The 21,039-nt window shown below is 37.8% G+C and overlaps 1 protein-coding gene across 1 annotated transcript; it reads right to left on the reverse strand.

Moving 5' to 3' along the window:
- Positions 1–4,021: 4,021 nt before the first annotated feature.
- LOC133312267 (probable inactive ATP-dependent zinc metalloprotease FTSHI 4, chloroplastic) lies at positions 4,022–20,776 on the reverse strand. The gene is made up of 17 exons (XM_061513442.1): positions 20,494–20,776; positions 19,962–20,217; positions 18,551–18,923; positions 12,685–12,943; positions 11,900–12,031; positions 8,845–8,919; positions 8,590–8,715; positions 8,386–8,495; positions 8,229–8,307; positions 7,978–8,115; positions 7,772–7,883; positions 6,705–6,868; positions 6,483–6,588; positions 6,222–6,298; positions 5,011–5,154; positions 4,738–4,905; positions 4,022–4,445 (listed from the first exon to the last, which is right to left on the reverse strand). Exons 1-16 carry the CDS (start codon positions 20,749–20,751, stop codon positions 4,762–4,764), a joined length of 2,553 nt encoding a protein of 850 aa, XP_061369426.1. The 5' UTR covers positions 20,752–20,776; the 3' UTR covers positions 4,022–4,445; positions 4,738–4,761.
- Positions 20,777–21,039: the final 263 nt, after the last annotated feature.

The raw sequence follows: 21,039 nt of genomic DNA on the forward strand, positions 1-21,039 counted from the left end.
TTTTGGGCAGCCGTTCAATTCCTACTCGGAAACGGGAAAATTAAAGTCCCTTGCCGCCGTAATTGGCCCCTTGGGCAGCCGTTCAATTCCTACTCGGAAACGGGAAAATCAAAGTCCCTTGCGCCGTAATTGGCCTCTTGGGCAGCCGTTCAATTCCTACTCGGAAACGGGAAAATCAAAGTCCCTTGCCGCCGTAATTGGCCTCTTGGGCAGTTGTTCAATTCCCACTCGGAAACGGGAAAATTAAAGTCCCTTGCCACCTTAATTGGCCTCTTGGGCAACCGTTCAATTCCTACTCGGAAACGGTTATGTAAAGGCATGATGACGGGTAGAAAAAAGGACGTACATTTGAATAATGAGACAGTGTAATTGTGCCAAAAAGAACAAGCAGGTATTTAAACAACTATTAAGATCGCATAGTTGTCAAATTCAAAGGAAAGCGAGAATCAAATTAAAATACATCATTTCACTTCATGCTTACGAGTTCAAATATTTAATAAAAACAAGTAGCTTACGAGTACAAGATTACAATAGTTATAATAAAAGAGCTGAGTACAAAATAAAGTGATGTCTAACTTCTTTAAGTAGTCTTAGGAACAGGGCTTGAGGCAGCAGGGTCGGAAGCAGGAGTAAATCCCAAATACTCAGAGGGGTTTTCAGCAAGAACAGCAACAGAGCCTTGTTCGTCATGAGTGCATAGTCGGTCATTATCAATAAAATTGAAAGTTCCTATTTTGCTCAAATGAGGCAAGGGAGAGTCTGGATGGAAAAATTTCACCTGATCTACAACTCAGCCACGAATTTGATGACCGAAGGCAACATACTTAGAATCCATGTCATCAGCAGCTTGTTGTAAAGCCTGGACATTTTTCTTCAGAGTATCCACTTCTAACTCTAACTCGGCTACCCGGAGGTCAGAATCTTCATAATTTTTTGTCAGCACCTTGTGTTTCTCAGTTAACACTTGATGTTCCTTTTTGAGAGTAGCAAGTTCTTCATTTCTTTTCTTACTGGATTCTTCACTTTCTTTGAGTTTAATTTGGAAGCCTTGAGCAACAAACTCGGCAGCTTCGACCTTTTGAAGGAGCTATGTCTGTTCTGTTTGTAACTTCTCTTTTAAGAGTTGGGACTCTTTCAGATCAGTCAGAAGTTGTTGATGTTCAGCCAAGGCGAGAAGTGCCATTTCGTAGTAGTGCGCTTCCCGGAGAGAGTGATATCGGATGTCGGTGAATTTGGCCATAAGTTGATCTAAAGAGAACTTGTCCCATTTGTCACAAAGCCCGGGAGTAAAGCACTGCTTCAATTTTTTCATAAAAGGGGGTTCCGCACGAGGAGTAGCAATGACAGAAGTAGGAGGTGTTGAAGACTTTTCAACAGAAGAGTCAGGACTAGGTTCGTTAATGCGAACTCGTTTCCTTCGAATGAGCTCGCTGGAATCAATGGGGGCCTCCACATCCATTATAACAGTATTGTCCGGAATAGAACTAGTAGCAGACGTAGCCGGCATAGGAGAACGAGTAGGAGAGATGTCTTTCCCACCTGAGGCAGAAGAATCATCTTTACGGGTAGCCTTTTGCTTTTGGCGGGCAAAAAAGGAAGGGTCCATGACTTTATCTAGAAATCACAGATACAAAGAAAATAGATTTGAGGTTAAACGTAATATTCAGAAAAAAAAAAAAAACATATCAAATTATTTAAGTTACTTACTTAATTTCCTGTAAACCCAGTCAGAAGAATCTTTATAAGTTAGAATAGACCGAGGAATGAGGGAAATATTTTCCTTAGCTAATTCGGAGGCAAGCTTGGTGAACCAAGTGTAAGTTTCAGTTTCTTCGGGGTTCAAATTCTGTGAATTCGTCAAGAATGCTTTGGCAGAAGTGGTGTAATGAAGACAGTTCCAACTGAGAGGAAAGCGCGGAGCTCCGTGCTGATCCAAAAAGAAAGCAGAAGGAGAGGCAGGTTGAGAAGAAGAAGAAGACGCAGAAGGAGTGGCAGGAAGAGCTTCAGGAATACAGATTTTGAAATATTCTTCCTTGAAATTTTTCCAGTTATCTTCATATATAGAACACCAACGTAACCCGGGTCGAGCCTTTAAAGAAACCCAGCTATAACGAGTACATCTTTTATCCACAGCATTTCGGAACACAGCAAAAAGGCAGAAAAAGACCCGAAAGGAATAGGAGAATCCAAACGAACGACAAATTATCTCAAAGGTATGTAGAAAACACCAACTGTTAGGATGTAGTTGAGAGGGGGCGACTTGCAAGTGATTCAGGACGTCCACTTGGAACTCGGAAAAAGGTAAGGATATGAAGAGTTCAGAAAATAAACATTTGTAGGCAAAGAAGAAAGAATTCTCACCTTGCCCAGAAGGTGAACAAATACGTTCTTCTTCTCCGGGTACTTCAACTCGGAAAGAAGTGATAATTGAGTCACGAAATAGAGGTACAGTTTGTAAGGCAGTATGAAGAGAACTCGGTTGGTTTTCATAAGAGGAACGAAGCCCTAGAGCTTCTTCTTCAACCCATTCTAAACCTTCAACAGTAGAAGGTAATGCGAAGCGTGATAGGGGAAGCGAACGGTAAGGACGATTCCTCGGCATGACCTGGACGGAAAGGTACCAATAAAATCTATTTTAGAAAATATAAGGCAAGATAAAAGGTATATAACGCAAAATGTGTGGGTTACACTAGATGCTTAACCCCTCCAGAACATGATAGGGTGGTTAAAGAAAATCAAAGAAAAGGAAGAGATAAAGATCAGAACAGTATGGAATAAAGGAAACAGATACAGGATAAGATGATAAGTTTTCGGCAAAATTTGGTTAAGGAAATGGATGTACCATAATAAGCATAAATAAGCACACATAATGTCATAAATTAACTACGATGTAAAGGAAATAGAGGAACTTACTGGCGTAAGGGGCGAGGGCTTCAAGCAGGTGATAAAAGAGTGATGGCAAGATCCACGAGGAAGAACAACGAAGCAGAAAGGAAGAAAGATCAGAAAGAAGGGCAAGAAAGGCGAAGTGTCCTAACGAAGAAGTAGAAGAAAAAGGTAAAATGCAATGAGACGCAAACGGTGATATAGGGGTAATGGGTAACCGACGTTTTCGAATTTCAAAAAATAATGATGAGTGGCAGGATGAGTCGTTTCAGATGTCAAGTCGTTTCGAAAATCAAGGCAATTACGGAGCGACAAGTGGCGATTGGAAGCTGAATAGGCAAGGAGTATTTAATAAGGATACAGATGTAAGGAAAAAGTAAAGGGCTTAATGAATAAGGGAAACTTTGAGAGTTAAACTCAGAGTAAAAAACCCATTTAACTCCGACTTTGGGGGCTTAATGTTCCGGGTTAACACAGCGAGCTGTACTTGCTCGTACAAGTAAGGTACTCGGAACCAGGAATAGGCGAGTAGGCATGTCACTAACTGCTGCGCGTAGTGGAGTAGCAGTCAGTTGAGTCAACCAGCATTTCCAGTAAGGGAGTCTTAAGTGGGCCTACCATGATGTCATGATGGTATCCACCACTCCCACGACACAGGTAACCGTTCCAAGGCTACACCTATATATACTCTAAGGATTAAGATAACCAGGCAGACATTAACTACACAGAATCCAGATTAATGTTCGTCCAGAACAGTAATCAATGAATTTAAAAGGAATTATTATGGTTTAAATTAGTGGTTAACCGTAAGTAATTAAGTGATTGCAGTTTAATAATTGGTTAATTGTGCATTTGTGAGGAGTAAGTGTGAAAATTGGAGGATATTGCAACAAACATTTCTCTGTTCAATCACCCATCCTCATTCCGAGACTTGAAAAACAGTGAATGCACCTATGGTTTCGAAATGCAAGGCACTAACTCGCATGTAAGGAGTAATCTTCCTATGAAACACTGCAGAGGCAAAAGACGCTGACGATAACACAAGGTGCAGCAAGAATCAAGAATGTAGACATGACAATGTTCACAATTTTCAACAAAGTGAAGAGCATGTTTAGTTTTATATGAAGAAACCTTCAGGTTAAACTAAATTTAGAGTACTAACATTTGCACGTCACTTTTGGTGTACATATTGGTGATGAAAAAGGCATGTAAAGGAAATGCAGTACAACGATCTTTACCCTTTAATTTTATCATTTAAGACTACCATTTAGTAACAACTATACAAAAACAATTGAGGTCAATTGATAACTTCACAATTGCCTCAATAACGTATCCCTGTGAAAAATTACAATATGGGGTAGAAATGCATTTCAATTAACAGCTCAGACCAAAACTTCCAGTGCTCCATCTGTGGCAAAAAGGTCTCATTCACAAAATTGAATAGGGCTATGCTACTACCTTCAGCTATATTGTTCGAGAGAAGATCAATTTTCATGTTGATAATATTCACTCCAAGTTGATATTCATGCTGATAAAGAACTGGGCAAAGGAGCAGCTTCCTAAAGAAAAGGGTAGGATAAAATTTTACAATGTCAATTAGTTCAGAGGAGGAAAAACAAGAGTAACTAGTTTGACCCATAATTTTCACTTAGAGGTGACATTTTTACTATTTCTATAACAAGAATAACTGATATTCTGTATTCTTTTCCCCAATGGACAACACATGTAATAATAGTTAAATAAGGAATGTTCCAGCTGTCACCTTATTCCATTATTCATCACAACCAGAACCAAAATTATAAAAAACTAAAGATAATTGAAGTTGGAATGCAATAAAAGATGCCCACAAACCTGTAGGTCAAATATAAGTTCCTCTCAAAGGAAATGGCTGGCCATCAAAAGTTGTGGCTTTTCTTTCTCTTCTTCAATCACCCTTGAAGCTTCATCTTTCATTTTTTGAACCTTTTTATCCCAGATATCATCTACTAGTTTCCAAGTTTCATCACTAACAATTTGCGTCTGCAGTAAAAATAAGACAAGGAAAAAAAAAAATGAAAAAGCACAAATTAGTGTCATGACAAATTAAGGCCGCCTATAAAACAAGGTTTGGGCACGGGCTTATACCTCTGTAGGGCGGGGTGCACCAAAGGTGGAGAATCCAGCATTGCCTGGCGCAAATGTAACCCTTCCAGGAAGACTGATCCCATGTATTCCCCACCGTCCAGCATAAATCAATGCTCCATATTCATCAACTGGACTCACAGTAGGCTAAACAAGATCCAGGAGAAAAAAAATGATATTCAAAAGATTACCATTTCTTCTACCAAGATGAATGGTAAACATTTTTTGAAAAAAAATTGCTGTGTCGAAACTGCCATACTGAAATTATAAGTTTGTAACGCCTAAAAAATTCCATAAATTTACATGAAATAAACTTCTGAATCACTATATTAGAATGTGAGAATACTTTCTGTGGCCTTTACAAGGCCTTGGGCACTCCCACCCTTTGAGCTAGCTTTTGGGGTGGTGACCTCAAGGTTCTTTACATGGTATCAGAGCTTGAGGTTCGATCCTCACTGCCTCCCACTTTAAAGTGGAAGCACAAAAAAAAAAGGTAAACCAAAGATTGGGCCTATTGCATAATCCACGCTTCAAGCCAAGAGGGCTCTTGCATGAGGGGGCGTGTTGAGATATATAATCCCACATTGGTTGAAGAGCAACTAATGTGGCATTTATAAGGCCTTGGGCACTCCCACCCTTTGAGTTAGTTTTTGGGGTGGTGTATCCCAAGGTTATCAGAGCGTTTGAAATCTCACCGCCTCCCACTTTCTTTGTAGTGGAATTTCCACATGTAGGTGGGCTTGTATGTTGTCCACCCTTCAAGCCCAGTGGGCTCTAATGTGAGGAGGCGTGTTGAGATAAGACCTTGGGTACTCCCACCCTTTGAGCTAGCTTTTGGGGTGGTGACTTCAAGGTTCTTAACACTTTCAAATCATGTATTAAAAAAAAAATTAACTGTCATTAGGAAATCTCAAAATCCACCATAAAAATTATATTAGATTAAGTAGGCTTTTGAGTCACCCGCTGATTGGTATGCATGCAAGCTTCACTCTCACTTGTTGGACATCACATTTGAAAAAGAAAGGACATGATACAAAATTTACAAATCATAACCTTTATTAATGTTCATTACTAAAAAGTTATATATATATATATATATATATATATATATAAAGAGAGAGAGAGAGAGAGAGAGAGAGAGAAATAAAAAAAAAAAAAAAACAGGACAAAAAAAAAAAACAGGACAACATGCTCCACTTTAGTGTAAGATCTACCTGAGCTACACGAGGAGCATTTTTATAAATGTCCCAAATTTCCTCAGCTTTGATTTGCCCCTTTTCAAGCAAAAGATCTGCATAACAAGTAACATGTAGCAATCTTGCCAGGCACCTCTTAATGAAAAATTATCAATAATTAACTTATTCTACAGTAAAACTATATTTCGAAAAACATGTCTTAACTATCATGAACTAATGTAAATAATTTCCAGAAGAAATTGTTCATTTGTTAACATGCATATCACAAGAGAACCAGACCTGTGATTGTCTCAACCGCTGAATGGTATTCTATTAGCACAGATGAACACTTCTCTGTAGCATAACGCATATACTCATCTCGGAGTGCTTCCAGTTTCATTGCAAGCTGTACAAAACACTTCAACATAAGTTGTGATACAACTATACTCATAGAACATTACTGTCAAGGGAAAGAGTGTGTCTTGAAACACAAACTGTTAGAGTCAGGTCCCACACACATACATTAGGCACAAGATCACTTTGCTTTTTGTAATATGCTTTCCCAAAAGCCGTCATTCCTGTCTGCAGAATTAAAAATTCAGCACGCCTTGAAGCTTCTAATGTTGCCTTTGCAGAGATCCAACACAAGTTGTCAATCCCAAACATCTCCTCCTCAATTACTCTTGCTACAAACAAATTTAAATAAGCAAATAGCTTAAAGACCAAGGTCCCAATCTTAGTTAATCATCTTTGTGGCTAGCTACAGAAAGTTCTATGTACTCTTTTCTTCAAGGGTATACAAGAATTCTTTTAGTTGACCTTAAAAATCGAGCCAACTATCAAACTACCTTGATTTTAGTCTCGTATTCAACCTATCAAGCTTAAACAAGTATTACTTATCACAATACGTTAAAGAGCCTTTGTTTGTTTTTGTTGAGATATATAAAAACCATTAATGTAGCCTCACCCAACAGCTTAAGCTTTTGGGTTGAATTGGTTCTTTACATGGTATCAGAGCCTCGTGTCCAGAGTTCGATCCTCACCGCCCCCCACTTTCTTTCAAGTGGAATTTCTTTGTTCGCACAGGTAGGTGGGCCTGTGCATTGTCCACCCTTCAAGTCCAGTGGGCTCTCGTGTGAAGGGGCGTGTTGAGATATATAAAACCATTAATGTAGCCTCACCAACAGCTTAAGCTTTTGGGTTGAATTGGTTCTTTACAGTTTTCATGACCAAAATAATTCGTCTTCCACTGGAAGTTCACATGTTGAAACCTAATTACAAACGTTGTCTGAAGCAATCATGAAATTGGGGAAGGGGATTAAAAATTTAAGACGACATAAATGGGATGCCATTTGATAATTTCAAAGATTCTCACAATAAAAATCAAGGATATGCCATTTGTATACAAAAAACAACTCCCCATGAAATCCGCATGCAATTGATTTGTCATTTTTCTATCATAATTATTATTCACGAAACAAAACATGAAATGTTTAAAAAAAACACTATCTAGAAGATGAAAAATTCATAAATCAAATCAGATTTCAAAGAAGCCTTTTCCAAAATGACCTGAAAATCAAACAACTTACGAGCACAAGCACGCACTATAGAATTTATGTAATCTGATTTCCTAGCGAAAACCTGGCCAGAAATTTCAGTATAACGCATATTCGGCTGGCTGCGGATAGAATTTATATCAGTCTGCAAACAATAAACACACAGTGAGACAGATGGAACAATCATGTGTCTACACACACAATGAACTTGCTAAACAAAATAACGAAAGAATAGTGACCTCAGCAAAAGGGCGGTGGGGTTCAGGAAAATAACATGCAAGAACAGCAACAGCTGCTTCTCTGTATGCCAATCTCAGTTTCAATTCTTCAGGAATTTCGGCACTATCCTCTTGCCCTGTTTCAAATGTTCCCTTTTGCTGCAAATCCATAAGATTCGTAAGTGGGCATAAAATTTCACCAAAAATGCATTGAATACATCATTAAAAAGAATATTATTGCCCAGCCAGAAAGAAGCTAATAAACCACCAACCCTTTTTAATGCCTCAAGCAGCTCATCTCGCCCAATGTAGTCTAAGTCTTTCCTGGCTGTCAAAATTCCAGCTTCATTCCTGTCATTTAATTAATGACATATCAGCCAGTATTCTGCTGACAGATTCATGCAATAATATCAATCAAAGAATATTTACAGAATATTTTGTAGCTCTGCCCCAGTGAAATCTTCTGTAAGCTCTGCAATTTCCTTAAGTAGATTCTCTTTTTCCTCCTCTGAGCGAAAAAATTTATTCCTAGCATGCACCTAGTTTGCACCAAAAAGAAAAGAGAAATTTAAGATAATGAAATACTACAGAAAGCTAGGAACCCAGTAAATAAAGGTTGTGGGGGTAAAATACCTTCAAAATGGAAAATCTTCCATCTTTTGATGGCAAACCAACTCTGATGATCTTGTCAAAACGACCCTTCCTCAATAGAGCAGGATCAAGAATATCCAATCTATTTGTAGCACCTATCACGAGCACCTAAAATCCAAGTTTAGTATATCAAATATCCAATCTATTTGTGGCACCTACACAGGAACCTGAAATTCAAGTTTAGTATATAAATAACATATTTAAGATCCTGGCAATGGCAACCAATCAAAAGCTTACCTGTGCTGTGGAAACTTTGAATCCATCCATCTCAGTCAATATCTGAAGTAAGCCTTGTTCCCTTTCAGCACCTCCCTATATAATGTAATTACAAAGGTTTCATTAGAAGGAACAAGGGAGAACCGAGAAATGAGAAAAGCAAGAAGCCATGTCTTAGCCTAGGCAATATGAAGCACAGGTCCTGCAGGGAATGTGATTAAATGTTTCCAGCAATCAGACATGACATACAAATTCACAGCCCCAGAAGGACCAAGAGCAGGTCTTTAAATTAAATAGGATGAAATTCCAAAATCACTGTACTTGATAAAGTTGCTAGCTAATCACAACCTTCAGTACGTTCTAAAACATGTCTATATTCAAAACCCATGCACTCTAGCCAATAAAATATTGCCATAAATCTGAACACGTGTTAGAATATCTTGAAAATGTCATATATTGATTACATCTTAAAATAGTTAGAGTATCCTAGAGGATCGCTTAGGATTGATTTCCATATTTCCTTATATTTCATGATTTGTTTCCTTATTTCAGGAGTCTAATATTAGTATAAATAGAAATTAATACTTTGCAATTTGTATGCATCCTTCACAACAATATCAATATACTCCTGTGGTACCCGATAACCTGTCCCCTTACATCTAAGTAAAATGACTATTGTTGTAAATGGATCTACACTTTCATGATTCGTTCCAGTGGAAAAGTTGACCACCTAAAAGCTTGTCTTGTGGCCAAAGTACATACACATATTTGGCTTCGACTATGGAGAAACATTTTTCCTGTGCTAAAAATTGCTTATGTTCGCCTCTTTCTTGCCATGTCTACTATTCATCAACGGCCACTTCATCAATTGGACAATAAAAATGCCTTCTTTTATGGTGAATGATAGGACGAGGTCTATATAGACAACAACCATCGGATTTTACTACAAATAGAGCACCCAACTTAGTATGCTAACTATACAGGTCCTTCTATGGCCTAAACAAATTTCCTTGTGCTGATTTGGAAGGTTTAGTTCTATCATCCAGTAATTTGGCATGACTCGACATGAGGCTCATTATTGCGTATTCTTCCACCACTATTCACCTGTTAGTTTATGTAAATGACATCGTTGTCATAGGTAATGATCAGGATGGCATTTAGAATCTTAAGCAATATATGTTACCCCACTTTTAGATAAAAGGTTTGGGCCTCTGAAATAATTTTTGGGGATTAAGATTGCTCAATCTAATGTAGGTGTTACGATCATTCAAAGAAAGTATGTACTTGAGGAAACAAGAATGTTGGTCTGTCGACCTCGCAATACTCCAATGTATCCTGACGTCAAACTCCTTTCAAGTTAGGAGGAGCCATTGACAAACCCTAGTAGATATACATGTCTTGTCAGTAAACTCAACTACCTCATAATAACTCAACCGGACATTACATATGTTGTAAGTGTGGTAAGTCAATTTCTGAGTGCTCCTTGTGACACTCATTACTCATTGGGATGTTGAGGTCTGCATTATTAAATACATCAAGAGTGCACAAGGTAAAGGGTTACTTTATGAAAACAAAGGAAAAACTCATGTTGTTAGCTATTCTGATGCTAATTGAACCAAACACAGAGATTGATAGTCATTTTGTTAAATAAAAGATTCTTTCAGGCAAGATCATTAATGGTTATGTCAGATCTGGCGATCAATTAGCCAATATAATTACTCAATCCCTCTGGTTGATTTTATTTGTTGCAAGCTTAGCACATATGACGTATATGTTCCAGATTGGGGGGGGGGGGAGTTTAGAACTACAAGTTAGATATAAGCACATGTATAATGAGTAGTATTAATTGTTACTGACTCATAGGTGATTAGAGTTTATTAGGTCTAATTTAGGAGATTATCCCTCTTGTAATTAATACTGTACATAGTATAAATATTTAAGTATTTGGACTGATTAGAGACACAGTTCAATCTCAAGCCCTCTTCTAAAAGCTACAGATACCATAATCCAAAATGTTTGCGAACAAGTTTTCTTGTCATTGATGCAGCTGTGATTGGTTCCACGTATGTAGCATAGTGTATACTTTTAAATATCATACGCTAAGATCAAACAACTCAAACCAATATGATAGAGAACCTTCATTGCACTTAAACTCAACTGCCACAGAAAACAAAAACATTTGAGTTCATCTGGTCCCTGCCGCTTTAAAGGTTTTGAACATAGCATCACAAGTCTAAAGATACATGAGTCCGACAGGGATTGATGAGCACAAAATAAATATGCAATCCAAAATGTCCAGTTCCACCTAAAAGTTTCCTAGCTTCCTGCCCTAACACACAATGACACAACTGGAGGCATGTGGTCATGAACGACAAAAGTTCAATTGGTTATGACCACTATAAAACTTTATCACATCCTATGCACATTTTTTTCTGTTTTTGATAGAAGAAGAAATTTTATTGAAGAGAACGAAAATACAAAAACAAGATTAATGTCTTAGCACATGGACCTATACAACAATTCAGTACCCAATCCTAATAATAATTACCATAAGGTGAGATGAGTACTAACTTTCCGATATTACATTTAACTTGACTCCCCTACAAGAATTTAAAAGGCCAAGTAATTAACATATGGTAATATACAATATTTGCTATACTTTAGTGCATTTGGGTGGACCGTAACTACTGCATTTTTAGGATATCTCTGAAAATAAGCTACTTTGGGATAAGATTATGTGTTTGGCTTCCATATGGTGTAAAGCACATGGTCTTTTTAAAGGGGTGTCTATTAAATATACGTTGAGGGATTGGATAGCTATCTTACATTGATGTCTTTTGTTTGTTGTTGTTTGCTTTTTCTTTTCTTTTATTTTTAGTAGGATTCTTATCCTCCTTTCCCTCTTAGGAAAATGTGATCATATCTGAAATAGAGCTTCAAAAATTTCAAGCTAAATCCAAGCATTAATGCTACATAGGCATAAAATTCAAATTAGTTCACTTTTTTTTTTTCATAAATTTTTTTTGCAAATAGACTTGGCAGTGCAAAAACAATGTAAAAGTTGTTCGTATCTTACTCCACCAATATCAGGTCCACCACGCTTGCTGCCAATAGCATCTATCTCATCAATAAAGATTATAGAAGGTGCAAATGATCTTGCACTAGCAAAAAGGTCTTTAACACGGGATGCAGCAACCCCTGCAAACATCTGGGGGAAAGGACAAATTAAATGAGACAAATTCATTATGACTTTAAATTTCTAAAATCATCAAGTAAGAAACAAAAATGAAGACGAGTCTTATGCATGCAATATTTCACGTTTCATGAATATGTCATCATACATTTCATTCATTTATACAATTAGTTAGCTTATTCCAATTAATATCATATTTATCTGTGCTAAACTGTGCATTGATTGCAAGAAGGATTAGCTATTAGATACCATATTATTTAATGATTAATATGTCGAAGTCTCCAGTTAACCTTGTTAAATTCTAGAATAAACACAGTCCTCCAAAGATACAACAGTCATCGATTTAGTCCTTCAATTATAAATACATCAAAATGATCTGTTGATGTCAATCTTTGCCATAATAAGTCCATCTTAAAGGACCAATTTGATGTCAAAAATAGACAATGGAATACCATTTTGATGTATTTATTATTAAAGAACCAAACTAATGACACTTGTACTCTTGGAGGACCAAAATGGGTGTTTACTCTAATTTTATCTACAATCCCATTCTTCAATAAAATTTATGATTTTGGATTTAGATATTGAACAAAAATTTTGTTCCAATGTTCTACTTATTGCTAACTTCCATTCAATGTATATGAACATCTTTGGAGAAGAGGCAGCACCTCTACAAAATCCGTGCCACTTGCTGCAAAAAAAGGCAACCCTGCTTCACCTGCAATGGCTTTAGCCAGTAGAGTTTTACCAGTTCCGGGAGGTCCATGAAGAAGTACACCTTTTGGACAATAAATTCCTTTGTCTTGAAACTCCTCATCATTTTTTAAAATTCGGACAATCTCCTGTAGTTCCCTCTTTATATATTCCTGCCCAGCAAAATCATCAAATGTAACACCGGTTCTTTCTTCTGCAGATATAAATTTAGCCCTGAGGGGAAAGCATAATAATTAGATTCCAGTGTAAATAGATTGGTTGCTACAATCTTCTTCTTTTCTTTTTATTTGAAGAAGTTGAACTCAAAATTTTCCAACTATATTCAACACACAACCAGTTGTCATGAACCAGTCACCACAAAACCAGATTTCTTATAAGGGTAAAGTGTGTGTCATTTTAAAGGATGTAAAGTTGTGTCATTTTAAGAGAGAGAAAGAGATAGATAAAGGAAGAGAGAGAGTTGACAAAAAAAATAAAAGTGTGGGTCCCACTTCTTTGTGAGAGTGAAAGGATATAAGTTGTGTCATTTAAAAGGATAAACACTTTTCCCTTCTTATAATGTACAAGGTTTGCTTAAATGTTTAAAAAGAGAATATTCATTATAATTCGACAGTTTGATATTTAAATTATAAAAAAATGATTTTCCCCTTGAAATGTCCTAAATATCATAAAGATGAAGATGGGCAAAAACCGCATAAAGATGAAGATGGGCAAAAACCTAAGACAAGGTAAGAGAGAGATACCACAATTTGCAGCAGAATTAGGGAGATACCAGAGTAAACCTGGTATAGATCTGATACGAACCCACCATGGTTTGGCCCCAAATGTAGTAATTGGACTAAGTGAAAATGTTGTTGGCTGTGCTGACTCAGCAAAACATAATGGAAGCATGGCATAGCAAGGTGGTTACGGGGGAATTTGTTAAAAGGGGAGGATTGGTGCTTGAAGGAGTGGGGGGAAAATAGTCATAAAAGTGGAATCGTGGGAGAGAGTGAGGCCTCTCTAATTGTCTCACACTTGAGAGAGAGTGAGGCCTCTCCAATTGTCTCACAATTATCTTTTAATTCTCTGTGTTGTTGTTCATTGCAATCTCTGTTTCGCTGTCTTTCCCTTTCATTGTAATTGCTTAATTACAGAAAGTGTCTCTATAATTTCCTCCGTTTCGTTATCATTGTAATTGTCTCTGTTTTCCATCAATATATGAAAATCTGACGTTATTCAGGTCAAAAAAGATCTGTGTTCTGTTATTTTTATTGATTTTGTAGTTTGCTTCTCATCAGGATCATTGGAAAGCTGCAAAAAAAATTCTAAGATATCTGCAAGACACTAAAGATCACATGCTTACTTATAGGAGGTCTAACAACCTTCAAGTGATTGGATACACAGATTCAAATTTTGTTGAATGTGTGGATACAAGAACATCCACTTGTGGCTACTTATATCTTTTAGCCGGAGGAGCTATATCATGGAAAAGTGAGAAACAATTTGTAATTGCAGCATCGACGATGGAAGCTAAATTTGTGGCATGCCTTGAGGCCAGACATAATGCGCATACTATATACATGACCAGTAAATATCTTGGGTGGTAATCCCTTTGTCAAGAGATCAGCTAACATAAGATTGGTGCTAACATGCTCTATTGACACTCTGTTTCTGAACCTCTTATTTAACAGCAAAGTATGTCAACTCCATATGCTTTGCACCTTTCGAATACTTGTCGTTTTTGGAAAAGAAAACTGCTTATCACAATAAATTTTCAGCGGCCTTATCAAATTGTGCACATTAAAGTTGATGTTTTATTAAATCATGGAATGACATTTACCACATGAGCCAAGTGGGAGAATGTTAGAAATTTCTCATGTTTTTGGGAATTATTGTGTGATTTAATTAAAACATATTAAAGGGCTAAAGGGTAATTTTGGTAATGGATAGGGAAGTTATTAAAAATAAAATAACTGCTGATAGGTGCAGTTATTAGAATATAAAAGTGGTTTAGTTTTCTAAAGGTATTTTTGAAAACAAGAAACCCTCATAGAAATTCAGCAGTTACATACATCAACTAGTGAAAAGAGATCATAAACAAAAATGGTTGGGCAAATCCAAGCAAGGGAGGCATAGTGTATTGCTTATTTGCCTCTGTTCCCCGATACAAAAATCTAAAAGAAATTTTAGCAGTACAAATTCAATCCTCTAAATATTTGATAGAGAAATAATATTTGATAGAGAAATAGATTTTCCCTGAATGATTTATGCGATCCAGTAGAGCTAATGCAGGCCAACATTAACTAGTTAACAGTTCATGTAGTTGAAAAGCATTTAAGATGTAAACAGTAAGTAGCTTTTCTACAGACTGATAAGGACCAACCAATTAATCAATGTAAAACAGAGCTTACTCAAGAACTCAGATCTGAATATTCCTCATTCATATATTTCATAGCAACAATTACAAACAGAGACGTCATAACAGTAAAGTTGTGACGTGAAAGAAATTACAAAATCCAAATGAAAATAACACTGCAATAAAGGTAAAGATAATGTGGAACACATATGAGAGGTTCCACTTTCTCCCAATCCCCAAAGGGCCCAAGTTTCTTCAGATTTTCCCCATCTCCCCTTTCCTTGCTGCCTCCCTTCTATATAACAAACTCAATGACACTCACGCTCTATCTGTTGGAGGGCATTCTAGTCAATATCTCCACTTGTTACAACATTGCCAATTGGGTCATTTATTACATTTGAGGCCCAAACCATGGTGGGTTCGTATCAATACTCCCCCCCTAACAATCACCTTGTCCTCAAGGTGATGTTAATATTCCGGGATCCCATTGCTTGAATTGTTCGGACCCATATATGCTTGAAGCATGATAACTCCCACCAGGATCCCATTTTGTTACTGCCCTTGAATCTTTAACTACAAACTTATAGCTGGGTGTCTCTGCCTTTGTTTTCATAGAACAAGTAACATGAGCTCTGATTATCAGATCTTCATTAGCAGACACAACAACCACATCACGTTGATGAAAAACATTAATGACAGTGGAAAAATGCTCTGTTCCAAATAAACCCTTCCACTGGTTTACATAGCTATGCAAAGGTTGTTCTCTTGTTCCATCCAGTCCCGAAAAATCAGAATTTACAACATATAAAATTCCCTGTTTATCTTCATCAACTACCTGAAAACTATTAACTATCTTGATTACCTTAGAGTTGCCTAACTCTCGCCATGCTTCAAGACAGCCCCAAGGCCTCCACGTTCCGTCGTTCTCATTTCTGACTATCATCCACGATCCCAGGTGGTTTGAAAGCAAGCTAATGGGTTCCTTGATACTGATATCCACCGTCGCAGAATGATAGGAGATAAACTCAGAAATGTTGGCGAAACTGACTTGTTTATTGACAATCTCCTCCAACGAAGGCTTTTGGCCAACGTCTGATACTCCAGCGCTTGATATAGCTGCCACCACTGCTCCATCATTTCTCTCACCCTCTTCCTTGTCGTCATTGTCGTCCACAAGTCGCAGATGGAGCTGACATCTAGGATTGGGGCTCCAACGCTCTTCGCACTTGAAACACAGTGCATGTTGCTATCGATCTCGAAGCTCATCCTGGGAACAACGTCGCCCCTGACCGGAGAGGCTCTCCGTCGAGCATTTTCTGGCGACATATGCCAACACTTTTGCTGATGAACCTTCCTTAGGGTTTTTTGGTGGATTATTGCTCAAAACGGTTTGCCCTGCGTTTGGGGTATTAGAGATTGTTGTTGAACGGTTAAATGGGCTCATATGGTTTAAGTTGTCCTGACCCAAATTTGCTGCAACCCACCCTTTGGTTTCTGCTGGGTCTGAATTTGCACGCTGACCCAGATTTGAAGTGAGACCGAACCGACTATGCAAAGAGAGTTGTAAAACATTTTCAGCCTCGTTCATTTCAGGCCCCAACGTCACCCCTTCTTCTTCGATCTTCACCTCTCCTTTCTCTTCGCAGACATCGTCGACCAGCAACCGGTGCAACTGACGCATTTGGCACTTGACACTGGGACTCCAACGCTTTTCGCGCCTACAACAGAGCCCACGTAGCTGACGGTCGCAGAGTTCAGCCTGAGACAGCCGTCGCTCTTGTCTCGCGAAGCTCTTCGTCGTTGGGTTTCCGGTGACTGAAACAGAACCCTTCACCGCTGACCTTTCCTTAGGGTTTTCACTATTACCATTTCATGTATGCACTAACCCAGCGTTCGAATTGTTAAGGTTCAAGTCTGAAAAGAGAATTGGGCTCGTATTGTTTAAGCCACCTTGGCCCATATGGGTTGCGAACCCCTCTTTCATTACAATTGGGCCCAAATTTGTACGCTGGCCCAAAGGTGTGCGAATTAAGCCCTGATCCCAATTTTTGCCAACCGGTCCAGAACCTTCCTCCCTCCAAACCACATTTCTCTTCTCAATCTTCAACGACAACTTCATCATCTCCGTCAAGCTAAGCGTCGGGTACCTCAGCAGTTCTACCTTGATATTGTTGCGCACTCCGTTCAGCCATGCTTCCTTGAGTAAGTGTTCATCCTCGAAATGAAGAGCTTCCACCATTTCTTTGAATTCCGCTCGAAATTCAGAAATACTCCCCCATTGTTTGAGCGAGTACAGAGCTCTGTACGAGCTATCTAGAGCCAATGCGTCGAACCTTCCTCCCTTCCTTCCTCCGTTATAATCTGAACTGCTGCCTTCCGGATCTTCTCCTCCTCTACGAGAACATCTCCTCCTTCTCCCCGCCATCTCGTCCAACCTCCGAATGATTTCAGTCAATCCCAACTCACTCGCTTCCAGCCTTCGAATCACTTCCTCGTGTCTTGCTTCGTCCCTGCGCAAATCCTCTTCTAAATTTTCCAATCGATTCTCCATTCTTCTAGTAGTAACCATCCCACAGAGCTGCTAGATCGGAGCTCTAATACCAATTGATAAGGACCAACCAATTAATCAATGTAAAACAGAGCTTACTCAAGAACTCAGATCTGAAAATTCCTCATTCATATATTTCATAGCAACAATTACAAACAGAAACGTCATAACAGTAAAGTTGTAACATGAAAGAAATTACAGAATCCAAATGAAAATAACACTGCAATAAAGGTAAAGATAATGTGGAACACATATGAGAGGTTCCACTCTCTCCCAATCCCCAAAGGGCCCAAGTTTCTTCAGATTTTCCCCATCTCCCCTTTCCTTGCTGCCTCCCTTCTATATAACAAACTCAATGACACTCACGCTCTATCTGTTGGAGGGCATTCTAGTCAATATCTCCACTTGTTACAACATTGCCAATTGGGTCATTTATTACATTTGAGGCCCAAACCATGGTGGGTTCATATCAAGACTAATCTGAATTCCGACTTTGTTTATGAAACAAGCATAAAAGTTTGACACGATTTCACAACGGCTATAGTAAGCAGTCCCCTCTTTAGTTACCGAAACTTAAAAGGGAGGGGGATGGATGACACTTACAGGTTCTGCTGAAATTGCAAATTAAAAACAAAAAATAGAAAAGAGACAGAGGAGAAGGAGGGGGGGGGGGGGGGAGAGAGAGAGAGAGAGAGAACATCATATTTTCCTTCACCATGAATTGATTCTAAATTTCTAAGATTAAAGAACCACCTAGCCCAAAAGCATTAGCTGTTTTGTTAAGTCCAAAGAATGAGAAACACTTTTAGTAAATCTTAACTACAGATAGAATGACACATATCAACCAGCTAACAACTCACATTAACAACATAAATGAAATTTCCAACAACCAAGGGGAAATGGGGTAGGGAACAGGGAAATTTTATCCACTTACCGACTCTTGCCTAGAGATCCAAGTGCACGTTGTCTGAGTGGCTGCCTAGTTTGTTGGCTAGGAGTTCCTAAATCACAAGGTATCAACTTTGCATATATTGGTCTCATCAAATTATCAATCCACACATAAAATCCAACAGCCAGGGCAAGACGCATAGACCATATGACTGCAGTGGCAACAGTTGAGTATACTTCAGCAGGTACACTGTCCACATTAATGACATCAACGTTTACAATTTGCTGGTGTAACTTTCTCCAAACATCATTCCAACAATCAATTGGCATTCTATCAACCGCATGACGCCGAAAAACAATATCCTTAGGATTCCCTTCAGTTCCTGGTGTTTTCCCGTTTTTGTAATATGGTAGAATAACTGCATGAACAAGGCAACAAATATTCAGCGATACAACAATAACAATAATTCAACCAGACTGACCACTTTCCGTAGCTGAGCTGAAAGCAACATAAGCATGGACCACAATGTGACACAGCAATACATATTTTAACTAGAGTATTGTCTAAGGACTAGAACAGAATGTAAAATGACTAAAGTGCCAAATAGCACATGCTTGATCTTAAAATTTTCATGAGTTTAAACTTTAAATTTCCCAATATAAAATTTTATGTGAACTTCAAACCCCCAATAACACTGAAAATTTTAACAAAGTCTACCTAGATGAGACAAATGCCCTGCAACAGCGAACCAAATCAACCTGCCAAAACTGCACAAAAGAATTACATATTCTCTTTCTCCTCCTCCTCCTCTTCTTGAGTTAAAAATAAATAAAATAAAATAAAATAACTTGGTTGCATGCAATGACAAACAAATACACCCCCACTTGAGCTCTCCTTTTGTCCAGTTCTTGCTATTGGAGACACCACAGGAAAAGTGCACATTGAAGGACAATGGATATTATTATGCCAATTCTGGAGTTCTTTCTGTTCTACTTCTATGTGTGTGTTTCTATATGGCCTTTATCTTATTTTAGGTTAGGTGTAGAAGAGGCAAAATTATATCCCTCCATCTTCATTAACTAATTCACGATAAATACAGCTAGATTTTATCAAATAGACTGTAATGCATCATACACAAAAATGTTGATGAACATGACTTAATTTCATCAACCAGCTAACATACACAACCCAACATTAAAAACTTCATATAATGCAACAAATCAAATTAACATCTGACAGAAGTACGATGATATATATCAGTGTCTTTTCTATTATATTTCAGCTAAACATATAAACTCAGCAACCACTTTATCTGTATTAACTGGCCTAAGATTCTCCTACAATATACTCACATCAACAAGAATCAAAACACAGCTCGTGAAACGCCCGTATAACAATTAGCCAACTAGTTTCACATCAAACGTAATATATAGTTCTGGAAAAGAAAAATCCCCACCAGATATTGTTTGACCATAATTAGAGTACTCCATAAACTGGACATTATTTGAGTCAAGAAGTCTCAAAAAATGGCTGAAGTCTATCCTGTGTGAATTTTCAGGATCCCACTCAGTTCCCTTCAGTTTTCCGCGCAAGGTCAACAAAGCTCTGCTCCAAGACGAAGCCATAACAAGCTGCCTCTCTAACTGCACGTTAGCCTTGTTGTCAAGTTCTTCCAACTCATTTATCCGTTTCCTTTCGGCCTCCTTCAGTTTCTGCACACACCCATCAAAAAATTTCTCATGAATTTAAAAGTTCCAAATGCAATAAGAGCTTGAATCATCATGACATGACTTGCAGGTTTGAAAAATGAAACATTGCATTGCCTCAACACACTGAAATAAGGTACACATAAAAAATTTAAAAAATAAAATAAAAAACACCCAATTCTCATTTTCCATAATTTCATTGAGTTCTTCTCTTTTTCTTCACAAAAACGAAACTAAGCCAAAAAAAAAAAAAAAAGAGAGATAGAGAATGGAAAAGCCAACCTCAAATAGCTGAGCAGACTCAGCATCTTCTTCCTGTTCTTTGTTGGGGACAGTTGAATTTGAAAGAGAAGTTGAAGCAGTCATTCTGAGTTTCCATTGACTAGCGAAGTTGCGAGGCTTGTTAAGTGAGAATCGAAGGCGTTGAGAAAGAGTGGAGCGAGGTGAAGAATGGGTGAAAAGGGTTTTATGAGGGAAGAAGAAAGGTTTTGGTTTTGGGAGTGGAAGCAAATCAATGGTATTTGCAATTTGAGAATTCATGTTTTGTTTAGAGAAGATAGAGCAAGAGTTTCAAGTTTACATTACTTCCTTATACTTACACTCACTCGTTACACAGTGTGATTATCTGTTTTCTGCATTTTCAAGTTCTTGTTGGGGTTTAGGGTAAGAGTGTCCTTTTTCTTTTAGTAAAATATATTTAATTTATAAGAGCTTGTTAGTAGTTAGTGTCTCTAATCAGTTTGACAGAAACAATGTCAAATATGATGGTAATATTTTTATTTTTACTGTAATTACATTAAAATATAAGATATTTATTTCAATTTTAAT

This window comes from Gastrolobium bilobum, unplaced genomic scaffold (genome assembly GCF_033153095.1).
Source record: "Gastrolobium bilobum isolate Gb01-03AN ecotype WA unplaced genomic scaffold, APGP_CSIRO_Gbil_v1 utg393, whole genome shotgun sequence".
Lineage (NCBI taxonomy): Eukaryota > Viridiplantae > Streptophyta > Magnoliopsida > Fabales > Fabaceae > Gastrolobium > Gastrolobium bilobum.